Source organism: Blennius ocellaris (genome assembly GCF_963422515.1).
Source record: "Blennius ocellaris genome assembly, chromosome: 21".
NCBI lineage: Eukaryota > Metazoa > Chordata > Actinopteri > Blenniiformes > Blenniidae > Blennius > Blennius ocellaris.
Window position 1 is genome coordinate 4,352,482 of NC_137670.1, and position 18,430 is coordinate 4,370,911.

The 18,430-nt window shown below is 43.0% G+C and overlaps 3 protein-coding genes across 3 annotated transcripts; 2 read left to right on the top strand and 1 right to left on the bottom strand.

The window, feature by feature from the left end:
• Nucleotides 1-1,060: 1,060 nt before the first annotated feature.
• Nucleotides 1,061-6,739, top strand: lsm12b (LSM12 homolog b). Its single transcript, XM_080516707.1, has 5 exons — nt 1,061-1,208; nt 3,421-3,554; nt 3,742-3,851; nt 4,082-4,208; nt 6,134-6,739. Exons 1-5 carry the CDS (start codon nt 1,082-1,084, stop codon nt 6,224-6,226), a joined length of 591 nt encoding a protein of 196 aa, XP_080372833.1. The 5' UTR covers nt 1,061-1,081; the 3' UTR covers nt 6,227-6,739.
• Nucleotides 6,740-8,617: 1,878 nt separating this feature from the next.
• Nucleotides 8,618-11,198, top strand: LOC308145531 (uncharacterized protein; the record flags this gene model as incomplete). The annotated part of the gene is made up of 2 exons (XM_080516995.1): nt 8,618-8,893; nt 10,419-11,198. 2 exons carry the CDS (start codon nt 8,618-8,620, stop codon nt 11,196-11,198), a joined length of 1,056 nt encoding a protein of 351 aa, XP_080373121.1.
• Nucleotides 11,199-12,425: 1,227 nt separating this feature from the next.
• Nucleotides 12,426-15,847, bottom strand: tmem101 (transmembrane protein 101; the record flags this gene model as incomplete). The annotated part of the gene is made up of 4 exons (XM_080516712.1): nt 12,426-13,068; nt 13,693-13,839; nt 14,305-14,485; nt 15,717-15,847. The coding sequence occupies 4 exons, from the start codon at nt 15,845-15,847 to the stop codon at nt 12,760-12,762; spliced, it is 768 nt and encodes a 255-aa protein (XP_080372838.1). The 3' UTR covers nt 12,426-12,759.
• Between the last annotated feature and the right edge of the window lie 2,583 nt (nt 15,848-18,430).

Sequence of the window (18,430 nt, forward strand, 5' to 3'; positions counted from 1 at the left end):
ATCATCAGCTTTTTAGTCCCTGATGACTGTTTCCCCTCTTCTTCTTTTGCACTTGGGTTCGAAGGCAGCTGGTATCGTTGAAGTTACACTACCACCATCTGCTGGTTCCAGCTCGTCCATACCATTCCCACTGCTCAAAAAAAAAAAACCCAGCACCAGTAAGGTTTTATAACCTGCTGATCGAGGAGGTTTTGCATGAACTCCAACATAGATGTAACCTGTTGGATTCTCTGTACTGTGTCAGCCAAATTAATGACATCCACCCTGGATGGTTCATTATTGCCCAGATTAAATCCTCTGGTATTCTGATACATTTTTGCATATCCTGATGTGCCCCATATGTGCCGACCAATCTCAAGGATGTTATCACAAGGTTTTGAGAAAAGGTACGTGAAAATATAATTCCTTAAACTTGTTCTTACCAAGATGGGGCGCTATGCTATGAATAGATGTTATTAAGATATGGGCAGCATTGTGATGACACGAAGTTTCAAGCAGATCACAGCATGTGGAGTCAGAGTGACACATCACTTCCTGTTTCATGGCCAGCCATCAGATATTCATTGGAGCGCCGTGGCCACGCCCTTTGAGAATGCAATCACATTTTGATAAGTTTTCATGAGGAAGGCCTGTTGTATATGCTGGCCAATTTCAGGCCTCTCAGACTTCCTCCCTGTTATGATTGTGTGTCATGCTTTTCATGTCAAACGCAAAATGGCAGCCTTTCCCTTGGGTTTAGAGTGTCAGTGACATTTTTATGTCACAGTGTCATTTTTCTTTTTCTTTTCTCTTTGCGTCTTTCATGTTTCTTATTTTTATTAAGTTTTTTTTTCTTTTTTAAATTTCTCTCTATTTTCATTATGTCTTTCTTTTTTCCCCGTTTTTGCTTTATTAAGACTTTTTCTATTTTTAAATTCTTCTTTTTCATTATGTTCCCCTTTCTTAATTTTTTTTTTTTTTTTTTTTTTTCGTTTTACGGTTTTTTTTTTTCTTTACGTCTTTCGACACGCCCAGGCTGCGTACTGTGACGTCACCGCGTCACTTTACGTAAGGCAGGCGCTCCGGGTTCCTGGCGGAGAAGATGGCGGCTCCTGGACCGGGGGAGTATTTCAGCGTCGGGAGCCATGTCTCTTGCCTCACCTGCTTGGGCCAACGTCTGCAAGGAGAAGTGGTCGCGTTTGACTACCAGTCCAAGATGTTGACTCTGAGTATCCTTTGGTGATTTGGAGTCGGCGGCTGGATGCGGCTCGCTGGCCTGCCTGGCTGCACGGGCCTGTAGGGTAACCGAAAAGATGGCAAATAGTGATCCGCGCAGGCGTAATTGATGCTAGCTAACTTACAAATCTTTACCCGTTTTAAATATATTTTATCCTACGAGATTGCTGCTCATCCTGATATCACCCGCTTACGGCATTGCTGTTGTGTTGAGTCCGTTTAGCGGCTTCACGGTATCTGCTCGGACGTGCATGTGTTTTGAATTCACTCATTGTATTGCCAGACCTCATCATGGATCACTATTTGGCAGCGGCACCTCGTAAGGCATCATGGCCACAGACCGCCGCTAGTTAGCAGCTAACTGACACCCAGACACAGACACGGCTCCGGTTGGCACACGTTCCCCCTCCGTGTAGGTGTTCGCGGCGTTACTTTTAAACGGCTGCGGGTGGTGTTTTTATGAATGGACGCCGTAACCTTCCGCGCCCCGTCCAGGCTAGTGTTAGCGCGGCTAGCATGCTAAGTTTCGGTTACACACTCGGCACAAATCGCCTCTGCGAGGCTCGCTCAATTAATGGTATTAACGTCCTCCAGCTTATGAGCTGGCCTCTCTCACATGTGGATCTGGTGACTTTGCACTTTTTTTGAGTGATTGTAGAGTGAAGTGTGATTCAGTTGAGGGGAGGTGTGGAGGGAGGGGGGGGGCAGGCAGCATCACTGCTAGCAGTAGCGTTAGCTCGTTGGTGGGGTGGTCTACACCCATCTGAGTGAATAGTGTGATCACCCCACGACCTCCTCAGACCTGGACCAGATGATCCAGGGAACATCTGCACAGCTGAGGAGTTGATGGAGACAGAATAGTGACCGTTGAAGGCCGTTTGGTTTTGTTTGCACAGGCCAGTTTACATTGAAACCTGACACTGAAGATATTTAGGTGAACTTAGATGCAACCCGAGTTCAATTTCCTGTTTTGGGGCTGTTAATATACTGTCATAGACACGAAACTAGTCGTAGTATAGTTGGTGAAGCACGTTCGCCATGTTGGTTGAACCACAGGGAAGTATTTATAGACATTTCATTCTATTTCAGGCTCTCATGGTTTGGATTTTACTGTAAATGTTCCCACACTTGACATTTTGTGAAATTTCCCGACCTTGACATGTCTCCTCACAGTGAGTCACTTTTGCACACCGAATCCACAATCAACTCCTACACATAATCAGGAGTTTCATAAGGAAGCCTGTGTGTGATTTTCAGAGGCAAAGCAGTTTATCATACCTATATGTACTTTCATCTTCAACCGTGTATCCCCTGGCTCCGCTACATCTTGCAGTCTCATATTTTGTCATTTATTACCTGTATGGTATTCCTACAGTCCCATAGAGCCGCCACAATTTCATGTTATTTACACAGTACTGGCCTCCCAAAAACAGTTACTGTACTTTACAATATACAAGGTGAAGTCCAAAGTGAAGGCAAAATCACACAAATTTCAAGATCAACTTATTCAGTCATACTTGTTCCCTTCCTCATGTCTGCTGTGCATTTGTCATTTGCATGCTTCAGTTTGTCAGTTTTCCCTGCATTTAAAGAAATAACAAACTGATATTTACATGGGAGTGATGGTATGACCTTTTATTGATTTTTAGTCTTTCAGAGTGCTTTTTTTGCGAAAGCACTACAAAAAAATTCAGTGTTCCATTGTGTATAATTGATTTTCTAGAGAAATCCCACAATTTATTGGTGCAATAAAAAAAAAAATTTGTGCATGAAATGATCAAATCTGTGTGACTCTGATCAGTTAGGTTATTGCTTTCAAACAGATTGAATTGATTTCAAGTAGCATTTCCTTTACATATTTAATTTCCAGATGCTCTTTAAGGGTTAAGATTCATTTTCAGGGGGGGGGAAACTGTCACATGGTAATAATTCAAAAAGTGTCCAGATTAATAGGATTAGATATTAAGTGCATGAGTCGGCTACATCTGCAACAAGTCTATTAATGTGTATCTTTGTGCGGCTACTAGGTGGCAGCACCGCCTGTGTTGTGACATGCCGTTACTGGCACTACCTTTCTGTGTCAGCCAGTGATCGCTGCCCTCGGAGCTTTTCTGTGCGGCCACACTGCTGGTGTCATTAAACATTGTTTCTCTTTGAGTGATGCTTTCCTCTGAAGTTGCCCTCCTTGACCCGAGTGCCTCACAGAATGTGCTTCCTCCAGCGGTAAGCCAAACCTCAACGACGTGATCCTGATCAACTTAGCCTATGTTTCCGATGTGGACATCATTAATGACCGCACCGAGACTCCACCCCCACTAGCATCACTGAATGTTAGCAAGGTAAGTCCCGCCATGGCGGTTGCACTGCTCATTACCTGCATTCTCATTCTCGTTTCAAACTCCTACAGAGTTACTGATTTGTGTTTGTTTAAAAAGTTTGAATGCATGTGCATTGTTTCTGAAGAGTAAATCCTGTAAAGAGAAGGTCTCTGCAGCTCAGAGCTTAAATGTGATCATTTCTTCACAGCTTGCCAATCGAGCGCGGACAGAAAAGGAGGACAAGCTGTCTCAAGCCTATGCAATCAGTGCTGGGGTTTCTGTGGAGGGCCAACAGCTATTCCAGACTATTCACAAAACGTAAGTGTTGAGCTGCAGGACTTTCGATCAGAAGCATCAGAAGACATAATTAGACACTGGTCATCAAGTGTTTTGTCCCATTTGTTTGTTTCTTAAGCCCAAATTCTATATTTTGGTTTATGAATGAGACAGAGGGGCTTCTGGATAATCTTAAAAAAAACAGTGATGTGAATCTCGCAGTTTAACTGCTTTCCAGCTCCAATTAAGAGGATTCTGACTTTTCTCTGCAGCATCAAAGACTGTAAATGGCAGGAGAAGAACATTATTGTGATGGACGACGTTGTAATCTCACCACCTTACCAGGCTGAGAACTGCAAAGGCAAAGAGGGAAGCGCTTTAAGTCATGTACGCAAAATAGTAAGTATCCTCATCTCTGTACAGCATATACATACACATAATGTCTCACTTAGTTTAGTGCTCATGTTGTGTTGTTTTTTTTATTTTTGTGCAAGTTTGGATTAAGTCAGATAAATCTGTAAATCCCTCAATCTCAGCGACTTTAACTATTTGCATGATGCAGACCACGCAGATTACTTTGAACAGAAGGTTTTACCAGACAGATGATCCATGTGATTGATCTTACTGGTACAGTCGAACCCTGACCCCAGAGTAATAAGTTGTTTCTATTTGTCTTGAGCTTTTGGTTTTACTGAAACACTCTTCTCTCACTGAGTGCTCTCGGGAAAACTGTTCTGTTTTTCCTGGTGCGTCCAAGTGAAGGTTAGAGGGGCTGCTGTTGTGTTCACTGCCTGGCCGTCCCTCACAAGGAGACCCTGGACATGTTGTTTATCAGAGAGCAGGGGTGTGGGAAACACAAGGCCTGTGGGCTGGGGTCGGACCGCAAGAGGCTCCAATCCGGCCAAGTAATCTGTAAAGACATCAAAGAAAATATAGATTTTTGAACATTTCACCGCAGAGTTTTATTGAGATTATCTTCATGTCGTAATTGAAGTCATTATTCATAGTAATTGTCTGTTTTTGGTGAAAATATAGACATTTTCATCAGGTACACTCTGCACTACAACAATGGAAAGGTTATTGCATCACTGTTTTACTGATTCGGCCCACTTGACATGAGATGTGGCCCCGGAACAAAATGTTTAACACCTCTGATGTGGAGGCTCCTAACAAGCATATTCTGAAGTTGTGACAGAAAATTAAAATGTACATAGAAACGGGGCAACAAGGGGATGAGCTGTAGCAGTCATAACATTCAGGAAAAATGAAGCACTAGTATGAAGGACGGAGACATCAGCTGACTTTAGCTTTGCTCAAAAAGATATTCAGTAGTTTGTGTCACTATTTTAATGAGCTACTGTTGCTCTGCCTCACTATATTTCCCCCCCGATCTTTGTCTCGTAATCACGATTTGATTCTTCTAAATTTGGAGTAAATAAAAGATGTATTTTTTCCTGGTCAATCCACCACATTTACTGTTTGTTCTGTTAGCTCAGAGGTAACGCTATTAATATATATTAATATTAACTATCTAAATGTGATAAAGAGCATCAAGCACATTTCATAAACTTTGATTTGACACCCTGAGGGCTGGTCCAGCCCATCCAAAGGGCCACGTACGGCCCCCGAGCCTCATGTTGTCTGGGTTAGGGGTTAGAGAGAGAGAGAGAGGACTGCAGGCTATCTAACTGGAGCATCACATTTTTAGCTCCACATTTACCTGCAGGAACCGACGGAGAATATGTTACTAATGTCTGGAGAATGAGGAGAGACGGTCACTGCATTAAATCTCGTCTGCCAGCAGCTCAGACCTTAAAACCATCAACTGTTTTTCCTCTCGAACTGAAACGTGGAGCCGCTTCCACGATCAGTCCACAGTGAGTGGATCATTGTCCGCTGATACCAACTTGTTTGTTTCTGTGCTCGTCTCCAACCAGTTCCCCTCGGCTCTTTTTTCTTTTGAACTTTACAACCCAAAGAGAGAAAAAAAGTAGTTCCTCCCAGCTCGAGCGGTCTGTAATGTCGGAAGGTTTTATTATCCCGGGTTGCTTGACCTTGACGATTCAGTTAATGTTTAAGTTGCAGTTGAGTTTGACCTCAGATAGAGAAACGGTGTGAAAACACTGTCAGTGTGTGAAAATATGTCTCCTTGAAAACCCACCCAGGAAGTAATTCAGGGACGGGAGAGAAAGAGGAGAGTATTTGTCGCTCTCACTGTCGTACGATGTGAAAACTTAACTCGTCTTAAAAGTTTGTGTCTCTTGTCGAACTTGTCAAACGCCGACGCGTCAGAAATAATCACGTCTTCATCACTGTTGTTGCAGGTTGAGAAACATTTTAGAGACGTGGAAAGTCAGAAGTCCATGCAACGTTCACAAGCACAGCAAACACAGAAGGACTCCACTTTATCTTCTTGAGTTGGCAGCGCGGGTCGGCCGGGGGAAGGCGACGCGGGAGGTTTTGTTTCCCACTGCCAGACGACGTCGGCATTCCTTGTCCTCAGTTTGAGACCACAAGGAGGAGCGCTGAGGGCCCTGGATCCTGAAGATCAAAATACCATTAATGAAAAGAAAAAAAAAACACAAAAAGACAAAAAAAGAAAGAGGAAAAGATTAAATCTTAAATTAGACTTTATAAAGAATAATTTAAACATGAACCATAAAGCAACCATAGTTTCCTTAACTAACTTGTCTCATTCTGCCCCCCCCTCCCCCTCTCCCCTCCTCCTGTCCCTGAAGCCTTTTTCTTTTTCCACCCTCCTTCCTTCGCCTTCAGTTCCATTTCAAAAAGAGAAAACTAGAGCAGTCAGAAAGGCTTGTTAGCTTTATTTTCTGTCATCGTTTCCTTTTTTGCTGTATCCATGTTCTACTGTCTGTATTTTCTGTATTTTAAACAAAATGTGACTTGAAACGCCACACTTTAAAGGACATTTTCTAAAATAAAAATAACAAAAATTCTGACTGTAATGCTGTAATTTCCAACACCTTTTGTGAAACGCCTGCGAGGAATGCATCGGTGAACAGATTCTGCCCTTGTGCTCTAATCTGGAGCATCGCCTCAACATTATCATTCATTTTTTTTTTCTGTTTTTTTTTTTTTTCACTCCCTTCTATGAGGAGCACTCAGGTTTTCCTATCAGGGCTGTTTGGTGGCTCTCTAATCCAAGTAATTACCAGGAACTGACGCCATCATCCTGTCCAATTAATAATTGAAATGTTTCAAAGCCTCTGGCTCTAATGCTGCTCTCTGACATTTTGTCTTCTGGAGGAAAAGACAAGCACTTAATAGTGAACCGGTGTGAAACAGATCGTCCACAGTGAAATGAAGCAGTGGGGAAAAGATTTTATTTATTAATAAAGAGGATTCCAGGAAGGTGAAGAGGTTCATAGATGCAGTGAGAGAGGTAGATCCAGGAGATGATTTTAATTGGTATAGATTTCATTGCTCCTCTTGACCCCCATGTTCTACTGTATACAAGATCAACTACCTGAAGTAGGAATCCAGAAAATCAAACTTTCAGTCACAGGTTTGCTTAGAAGTTTCATTTAGTTTGAACTATTTGAGGAATTTTAGTCTTGGTTGTACAACGTAGGGAGTCAACAGTCTACAGAGAGCAACCCGCTAATAGAACACCGAGTAGAACTTTACCAAAATAGACTTCTTTAATTCCTTTATACTTCATTACAAACCCTGAAATCATTTATGGAAAGACTTATCGTAATGCAGACTTGTGAACCAGAGCAGTGATTCCCATCCCCAAAATTTTACAGTTGTAAACCTCAGCGACCTCCACCTAACCTCCACCAGCTCTCATGTCCATTGCTTCAATGACTATTTCTATATACAGTACCTCTTAGTTCCTTTGACCAATTCATCTTTGTCTTTAGCCTGATGCACTGCCAGTTTTTCTCCCACTGCTTACTTTGCAAGGTTTTTGAATATTAGGGACAAGATGTTTACGTTCAACGTTCACATCCTTGCAATACTTTAATGGTAAATGGACTTCTTTTCATTTCATTTGTGCTTTTCCACACCCGAGCGCTTTACATTGTTTAACGTTCGCACGCCGATGGAGGTGGCTCCTCAGTTCATCCATTGTGGAAGAGATTCTGGACTTCAAAATTAGGGAATGATGGAAATCAAACCTGCAGCCTTGTGAAAATGCTTAAATGTAGTAGTTTGGTGACACAAATAAATCAAATGCTGACTCACCAATGTTTAAAACCCAAACCAACGTTATGCCACTTAAATTCAATAGGGCACGAATCTTTGGCGCCCCCTCTGGCAGTGGTTGGGAATCACTGGACTAAAGACCACATGCCACAGTGATCATGGAGGCTCTAATGCTCTTCTGCGGGGGAGATAATGTTTTGGTGCTTTTAGCTTGAGAGACACTTAAACTGCGACTGTCGCTGCTTCTCTTCACCACCAACCATTTATGGGAATCTTACGTAATGTCGTGCAGAAAAAAAAGGGATTAACTAACTACTGCTATCATGAAAAATAAAAGCACTCGGCATTTCCACGAAGAGGAGCAGATGTAGATCCTTATTTTAGGAGCGGCTCCAAAAGGGACCAGATTTGCGCCCCCCCCCCCCCCCTCCCAGATAAGGTCATGTTATGTGATCGTCTGTTTAAGCCCATAATCCTTCTCTAATCACGAATATTCGATGTCCGCTCATAGAGAAAGCTGCAGAGATCACATGAGTGCTGCAGAGTGTTTGTTTCCACATGTTTCGCGGGGAGGAATGAGAGCGGGCGACGATGAACCTCAGCGAGACTGAGCACCCCTCCATCTCGAGGCCATGATGCTGGCGGCGGCGCCCCTGCTGCCGCTCCTCCTGCACGCCGCCCTGGCCTTCAGGGTGTGCCCCGACTCCTGCCTGTGCTACGAGTCCTCCGACCTGGTGGACTGCAAGTCTCGCGGGCTGGCCCGGGTGCCCACCAGCGTCCCCCACGGCACCTGGCTGCTGGACCTCAGCGGGAACAAGCTGATGGAGGTGCGCACCAAGTCCTTCGTGGGACTGTGGTCCCTCAAGATCCTCCTGATGGCCAACAACAGCATCCACGCTCTGCATCCCCAGGTATACCTCCTGAAGTGTCTGTGCTTCGTTGACTGAGCTCCAGTTGGTTTTCAGGGTTCTGTTTCTGAGTGTTTTTCTTTGGTTTTAGTCCCTAAATGTCAACACGGCTGTTTTCTAATCCAGACCTCCATGAGGAGAATTGAGAGTCACAGTGAAAGGATCACAGTTATCCTCTCTGCAGCTGCAGAAGTTACATCAGCACTGGTTGAACACTGAGAATTTTCTGCTCTCGTTTCCAAAATTAGACTTTTAAGGGAAATGCATTTTGTGTACGTGTGTTTAATAATATAATATATTATTTCACTTTGAATAATGTTCAGCTTGGTTATTGCCACTTTACATATTTGCACACATGACATCCCATTGCAAAAATAAATCAAAAATGTTCAGAATCTTTTACAAAATGACATCATGCATCGTTAAAGTCAACATTCAGTTTTATATTTGAAATATTTCAGAAACTAAAAAGTGAACGCTATGCTTTTGCAAGAGTAATTTTCTTTAAATAAGTATGTTTGTACTTCTGCCATCTTGGCTGTAAAATATCTTAAATGACAGCGACTGTGTGTAGAACAAGACCATTTGTTCGTGGAATCGCGTTAGCATCACAAGTATGATAGCCGTTAGCTCATATCAGTGCTCACTTGGTAGGTTTGCTCGCTACATCATTGTGTGAAACACTGAGCAGAGAGCATCTCCATGGCAACGGGCGCTGATCTCCTCCATGAAGTGCCCCTCCCATCCCCTTATATGGGAAATTGTTTTTGCAATTTTGGGGGAATTTATTCGGAAACGGTTCGCCGTTAAAGTCCCAAATTCTGATCGATTGGTCCTTGGATGCTGACAAATCATCCTTGAATTTCATGCAATTTGGGCGAAGAGTTTTTGCAAAAAGTTGGTTACATGCATACAGACAAACCAATAAATAAATACATGCAGAGGAAAACATAACTTTCTGGACCAGCTTCGTTGGCGAAGTTAATTAAACTGCGTCATGCAACATGATAAAGCTTGTTGGAAACTCTTTCCATGGTGATCATTTGGTGAAATGCATCATTATTGTCTTTTTGCTCTTAATCATACAGCCAGTAATAATATATTAGAAAAGAAGCTCTCTACTATGACCAAGGAACAAAAATGAAGTTTAAGCAAAAACACCATTATCTCTTTAAAATGTAGTCGGATTACAATCAGTGCTGGTACGTAACCAAAGAACATTTGTACAACTGCTATTTATTACTGACATGTACTTAATTAAAATACCTAATGGGTTCTAATATGAGCTATTCCTCCAGTTGACCAAATCATCAGCATATTAATATGAATGGTCGGTGTGTTTAGCAGCCACAGTAACATTGAAGCTTGAGATTGAGTACAAACACCTTTTATGGAAGTTCAAGGTTCATTTAAAGCTTCTTCAGGCTGTTTTCCATTTCATTGTACTATTTTGAATAAAAAAACAACGAAAAGTGAAAATGTTTTAAATCATCATGTCGTATTGACGTTTAATTTCTCTTCACCGCAGGCTTTTTCGTCGCTTCAGTTCCTGGAAAGGCTGGACTTGAGTTACAACCGGCTGCGTTGGCTCCCGGTGGATTTCTCCGGCGGCCTGGCGGCCCTGCAGGAGCTCCGGCTGGACCACAACCTGCTGCAGCACATCGACTCCTCCTCCCTGGCGGACTCCGACAACCTGAGGAAGCTGGACCTGAGCCACAACCGCATCCGGGCGATGGACCTGGGAGCCTTCAGCGGCCTGTCCCGGCTGCGCCTCCTCGACCTGGACGGGAACAAGCTGAACGTGCTGAAGGAGGGTCTGCTGAGCAGGCAGCAGAGCCTGGAGGTGCTGCTGCTCGGCCACAACAACATCTCGGCGGTGGAGCCCGAGGCCCTGGCCCCCCTGCGGAGCCTGACGCTGCTGGGCCTGCGCGGCAACCAGCTGGTCCACATCCGCTTCAAGACCTTCCTGAAGCTGCACACCACCAGCACCCAGCTGCAGATGTCCGCCAACCCCTGGACGTGCGACTGCGAGCTGCAGCGCGTCTTCGGCAAGATCCAGTACGTCCGCCACCTGCACGTGGAGGACTACGAGGACATCGTGTGCCACGCCCCCGCCCAGCAGGCCGGGAGCCCGCTGGCCACGCTGGACAGCCAGCTGTGCATCGCCGAGACGGCCACGGTGCTCGTCATCACCATCACGGTGCTGCTGGCGGTGATTGGGGCTCTGGTGAAAGCCGAGCGCAACCGCGCGAAGAGCAAACACACGGTGCAGGAGGACGACGGCAGCAAGAGGAACGACACCTTTTGAGCAGGACGAGTTCCGGTCGCTCGTCGCACTTTATTAATGTCCCCGAGGGGAAGTCCTTCGTCCATCTTTGACCACACTATGGCGCTCCAGGGAGCTGATGGGGGGGGGGGTCAAGGGTCATGCTCATGGAGCCATAGTGGGAATCAAACCTGCAACCTCTCAATACCAAAATCCTCTTGCGTCCAGGCCACCGCTGCCCCTCAACCAATGGGCGTGGCTGCTATGTAAAAGACGCACGATCCATCCAATAGGAGCAGTTTGAAGTTCAGCGTCTTGCTCAAGGACACCTCGACGTGTTGACAGGGTGGAGAATGGAAATTGAAACCCGCAACCTTTCTAATTGACAGACTCTACCAAATGAGCAAAGCTTTTATTTATTGCAGTGTGGCAGCAATGGCTGCATGGGGAATTCCTGGTTCGTCTCACCGGTCTCAGGCTTTCTGTGTGTTTCATGTTCCTCCTGCTTTTTCTGAATTGGCAGTAGGCGTAGATGTGAAAGTTTGTTTCGCTGCGTTTCTGCAGAGGAACAAAACCACGAAATAACACCAGAGGATAAAACCCTTTCAATGACTGAAGACTCAAATATGTTTTCTTTGGGCGGGGGTGAAGGTTTTCCATCCATCAATAGTCGAGATCAGAGGTCTGCGACCTGCGGCTCATCAGCTCCTCAGTAGCGGCTCAATGAAACCTTCAGAATATATAACAAATAATCATTTATTTTTCATTTTTATCTTAGAGAGCAGTTCTCCTGATACATATGCTTTTGGTCAGAGGAAAGAAAGGGACACATCAGAGGAACGTGCAAACTCCATAAGTGAAGTGAAATAAGACTGCTGTCCACTACGAGGCTGTGCAGCCTAATTTAAGATGGTTTATATTTGCCCTCCTTGACTCCATTTGTAGCGTTTGACCAAGATATGAGGGTAATATATAGTACATGATACAATAAACCCAGAAAGAACCATTTAAGGTGTGTTTATCTTGAGACTTTCCTTATTTTCATAATTCTGCCGAGTTAGGAACAGAGTCACTATATAAAAAAAAAATCTTTATTTGTTTAGTCAGTCATTGTACTGAACATGAAGCTTTGACATTTCAATGTTTAAACAGTTTTTTGATGAAAAGCAGCAACTTGAAATGACTTAATCAACAATCGCTATAAAATATGGATATTTACACGATGGATACAAAAATCAGAGCTTCGTGGATTTAATGAAAATGGTCGTAGAATAGCCGTAAGCAAAAAGCTCCCATTTTATAAGCAAAAAACAGAAGCCGCCCCTTTATTTTCGAATCCCGGTAAAAATCGTTCTAAAACTTTAAGACTTCTTGAGCAAAAGGTTCCTTTAAATATTATAGTGTCACATCAGAGTGGAATAAAAACACGAAAATGTAAACATGAGTCCAAATAAATTATCAAAAAAAGCAGAGCAAAAAAAAAAAAAAAGGAAGTTTGCTTTGTGGTAGGAAATGCAGCTCCATTTCCATCCCGAGTGTCGCCGAGTGAGAGGAGAAGTGCAAAGTCAGCCGGCGGTAGAGTCAACCGTCTCGGTGCTGCGGTTCAGCCGTCGGTGGCGAGGATCAGCACGGCGCCGAAGATGCCCACGTTGTGTCCGATCAGCTTCATCTGGTTCCAGAACTCCACCTTGCGCGTGTGGTGCCAGTAGCCCACGTTGCCGTCGATGAAGAGGACGACCAGCGGGAGCACGGTGGCGAGGATCTGAGCCGCCGGCCGGATGTAGCAGCCGGAGAGGAACGCCAGCGCCAGGACGCCGAAGAGCACCTCCAGCAGCATGAGGGTGATCTCTCCGCCCAGGATGTGGTTCAGGTAGGCCAGCCGGTCCTCTTTACTGTGCTGCAGGGAGTACACCTGGTGGTGGGGGGGGGGGACACAAACGCTGACTGACAGTCTGCTGCGGAAACGACACGTCTCATCAGGCCGCCGCCCACTAATCATCCAAATGAGTTCACTTCACATCAAAAGGAAACGTGCCGCTCCAGACGTCAAGGAGTTTTTCTGCCTTAACGTGACCCTTGAAATGAAAACAACTTTTGATTTTGTGTTGAGAATATTCATAAAATACAAATTAAGGGATGTCAAAGACATTTTAGTTCATCCGGCCCTGGTAAAATAGAGCCATAATAACCTTTACATTTAAACTTTCTAAAAATACTTTCACCCAAATATGAGCCTTGTCAGTAGGGATTATCTCATAATCTGGGTCATATTTAGTTTGGGATTTCATCAGGGTTTTGCAGTTACAAAACCTAGTTACTTCCCAAATATCAAATACCAGAAGAAATAATCCTTTATAGTTCACAGGGATGTTTTTAAACGTTTAAATGCCCCACTAACGGCCAAAGAAAACCACGTGATATTCCATTTACAGTCGGGTCTAGAACCATAAAAGCAATACCACAAAAACTAAATCACTGGGATTGAAATGGGAGACACTCTTCATGAGAGCGGTCTGTAAAAACGTGCGGCTCTTACCATGCAGATGAGATAGACTCCCAGAAACACTTGTCCGGTGGACTGCAGAGACCTGCTGCGAGGTTTTTGGCGGTACACTTCCCCGGCGCCGCTGGCCAGAATCAGAAAGCCTCCGATGATGGCCAGAGCTCTGGAATACATCCGAACCTGCGGGGGGAGACGAGACGAGATGAGACTCAAGACGCGTTTCCACCACGGCGTCACCTCCGCTCACTGACGGGTCCCAGATCCACTTTTCACCTCCGTGTGTGTGACACAGATTGATGCTGATCTGGGCCATGAACCCTTAAAGTACGAGGCAGGCATCTAAAAAACTTGCTTATTGGTACCAGGAATTCAAAATGTGATTTAATCTTATTTGTGCAAAACACGCATAACAAAAATAGCCACAAGATAGAAATCTGTTGACCTGTTTTCCCCCCAAAGTAAATCAACTTCAAGGTCACCTGAAGACAATGTACAAAGACATGAATCCTCATTCAAACACAATAGGGGACTAAATGTCCTTTCATGGGTGTGGAAATAAAACAAACGTGAATCCTTGAACTGAATGCATTGACCAGGTCTGAGACAAGTATAGTGGGAAATCTAAAAAGCGGCTTGTTAACTCACCTTGAGCCAGTCTCCATAGTGAACCTGCTCTCCGACGTACGAGGCGTACGTGCTGACGGCGAGCTCGACGGCGGCGGCCATCGCGAACCATCTCCTTTTGACCCCGAACGACATGAAGCTGGAGCAGAGCACCGCCGCGCCCATGTCCACGTACAGGTACGGCACATGGATGTCTGGTTTCCTGCAGATCACGAAGAAATTAAACAATCGAAACCAAGCCCAACGAACTAACCCGTAGTTTTAGAGACACGATACACTTTTTCTTTTTCAAACCATCACATTGAAATAAGACACTTTGGACTGCTTGGTGTCAACACATAATCTTACAGATTGAAAATAAACTGTAAATTGAATAGGAACTGTGGCAGGATTTACAAAAAGATGCAATACTTCCAAGACCCACAGTTCATTTTAACTCTAATTTGATGTTGTTCTAAAAGAACTGCAATGAGAGTCAAACCTATATTAACCGAGCTTGGAAATATATCACCAACAAAACTGGTGAGCAATAATAGGTTGCAATAATAATATAATTTTCTGTATGAGCTCATGAAATAATGGCCTCTATTAAATTATAATCAGTTTTTCTTTTGCTCAGTCTTTCAGTCGTGAAGGCAGAGGTAAACAGACAACTTAAAACCTCACAAGATAAGAAGTTAGAATAACTTGATCCACTCAAAATGTATTGCAAACTAGATTACAGCGGCCAGTTGATATTAAATAACTGTGTGCAACAGTTTGTATACACAAACAAGAGACATCAAACATCACAGAAGAGCTTCAGTTGATCCTCCAACATTAAACAACTTTCAAGCAGTTATTTTGAAAACTGCTGCCTGAACATGAACGTGTCTTCTCTTCACTTTAATCCTTGAATCTGATGATGCTGGAGATATTGTTTAATTTTTTGAAAACTCAATGAAAAGGCGAGTGCACTTCATAAAAAAGAGAGGAATCATCATCGTCGTGAGGTAAAGTTACAGTTACTTTTAGGTAATTACAGGTCCGTTCAGTGGGTGTGGGACCAGCTCAACCAGACTGAAACAATACTCCACCAGAATACACACGGGAGATTAAAGCCAGGGCTCAAGAGCAGAAATTACAGACTGTTGTCCCACCAGATTACAGACTAGCCTTGTGTCATTTTATTTTGAACATCTCCACATGTTCCAGACCCTCACAGGTTTCATTGACTGGTAAAAGCGACCACCAGATGTCCACGTTTCACGTAAAAGCCACACAGGGAATTTAAAGATGCTGTCCGGATGCAGCGAGGCTTGTCGGCTATAATCTTTTAGTTAACAGATTGTAGTTTTAGTGGGTTTGCCTCTTCATAGCTGTCTCACTACCATTAGCTCCTGGGCTAACGTTAGCTTCCTGCTCCACAGTGCGAGTCTTTTTTTTCCCCTCACCTTTTTGAGTCCGCGCGCTCAGCAAACAGCATCAACATACTGAAGCAGTTCCAAAAACCGAATCTGGTCAAAACAAACGCCCCGAGCTGGCTGAGAAACCTCAACATCTGCTTCCTACTGGGTGCTGCCATTTTTCCAGCTCGTCGGTCCGCCGCCGACAAGACAAGACACATTAAAGATTTCCGGTTTCAAAATAAGAGCACAGAGCGTCCTTCTTGGTGTAGTTAATTCATTTAATCATGCCGGAAGTTTTATTCTGAAAATATTAGGGTCACGTTTCTATTGGCTGACACGAATCAAACTGAACGCTGATTAGTTCACTCAAATGAATAGGAAAGACTATCAAACTGAGTCCACACTGCCCCCTGCAGGACAAATTTAAGGATTGCAACCAAAACACTATCGCAAACAAACCCACCGCGGAAAAACAGCTCGATTTGAACACAAAACAAAACAAAAGCAAAACAAAAAACAGAAGAAGAAGAATGGCAATTATACATCTTTAGGACAAAACATAGCATCACGTGGATTTTTGAAATCAGGGCAGGAAAAGAGACATGACCGCAAATAACTACACAAAGAAAAACAGTTGTAGCAGTTAACTAAATTTAGTTAAAGGTATAAAGCAAAATGACCAAAATAAGGACAAAACAGAACTACAGATTGTTTATATTTGAGTGTTTTCAATATTTTTGATGTATATATTTTTCTGACTTTATTTTGTTTACCCTTTCTTTAAAGTCTTTAAAGTCTATTTTAAACCTTTTTCTTTTTGCTGAAAGCCGGCCAGGAATTCCAATGGCAGTTTCATTGAGTGCACTGGAGTACACGGAGAAAACATGGCAAGATATCAATGCAGAAAAGACAACATAAAAAGGACAAAACACAAATGCGCGAGACACAAACAAAACACAGACACAAAAGGCTTTCAAACAATTCCTGAGCCACAAAGATGAGTAGGACAATAGCCGAACAATAAAGAAATTACTTTTAAGTAATTCCAAAACATTACAGGGATTCTCAGGATAACTAGATAACAACCAGAGAGATGAACATCATATGAAAGACAACAATATGTAAAACCAACTCGCAAAGAAATACTTGGTGACAAAATAAGGATTGCATCTTAACCACAAACAATAAAGGGTGTGAAATTATAATGAAGCACAAAAGACAACAAGAAAAAATTAATTGATCAAAAACCATACTGTATTATCTGTGCAACAAAGAGGGGGGGGGGGGGGGGGGTGACAACTTATTATTTAGCATTTTAATTTAATTAGAAACATTTTTTTCGAATCCTGTAACTTGAATGAGCGTGAGGATGAAGACATTTTCATCGAGTCGACTCAGTGACGCTCTCGGCCTTCATAATGATAATGAGCATCTAAACACTGCTGTTAATCCGCGGTGACGTGTTCGAGGTTAATCTGTCATAGATGAGACTAACCCAGATCCTGAAAATGGCTTAGTGTGAGTCCTGCTGAAGGTTTACTCCAGGATCAGTCGACGGTCACGTCTCAGAGGAAAAATCAATCGGACCTAATAATGATTGTGGAGGAGAGGATGTAACTTTATGAAAATGAGTGTTTACATTATGTGCAATAAGTTTTCATCCCAGACTGAATATCAACTGAATACGTGAATCTATGCTTAAATCTTCAACAACTCAAGTATAACTGAGCATGAAGTCAATTTGAAACATCAACGTAACCCTGTCCTGAAAATGCACAATACACAATATTAAGTTTTAGAACATTTTGAGAAACAATGTAAACTGTGTATCATCTCACTAAAACACATTAATGTCAAATTACTGTTCACAACACATATTTTTCTCCCTATAAATAAACAAAGTAAACCATAAGAGGCCTGAATTAATTAGACTTACTCCCTCATATATCCAATAATAGTTAGAAATCAAAGCAATAGCTTGTGACAGGAATTCAAAGTCCTTCATTCCTAAACTAGGCCGCTTCTCATCAAGAAACCTGAAGAACCGTGTCTGACAGGTTGTTTTACTTTCCCCCTCTCAAATCAATCACAATCAATCAGAGGAACACAAAAGATTTAAGCTCATACATTTAATTTTCCAAACAAATAAATAAATTTTATGCTCCATCATGTTTTCCCCAGTCACAAATAATACTAAGATTTCCATTGATCAGTTGTAGCCAAAAACATGATTTTGAAAAGTACTCCCTAAAGAAGTCAGTAAAATGATCAGTCTTTTTGTTTTATTTTTGTTTTGTTTCTGTTTCACTGTATTTTGCACCAGAAGGTTTCATCATAATGAGCTTCATGTTGAGACTGTAGTGATTTTCGGTAGTAATTGTTCTCACATACTCTGAAACACGAACAAGAAAAACTGTGAAGTTTAAGTTTGAGGTTATTATGACTATTTGACCCCTCACTGGGCTGCATGTGGTCGCTCAATTAAAATGTGTTTTACACTGACATCGTTCACTTTGAGTCCAGGTGGAAGCCTCTTAGTCTGGAGTTTGCAAGTTTGCAAGTTTATTTTACCTCCAGGTCTAAATACATGGATTTGAGGTTAAATTGCCCTTTGTGTGACTCTCCCTCTTAGCATTTGCCCTGTGATGGTGACTTCACCCCTCAGGTCGACTGCCTGCGACACTGAATTTGAGGAATTTTCAATAGGTTTGATAGATGTTGCTTTTAAATCTTACTCTTGAAGTGTCAGATGACCCAAC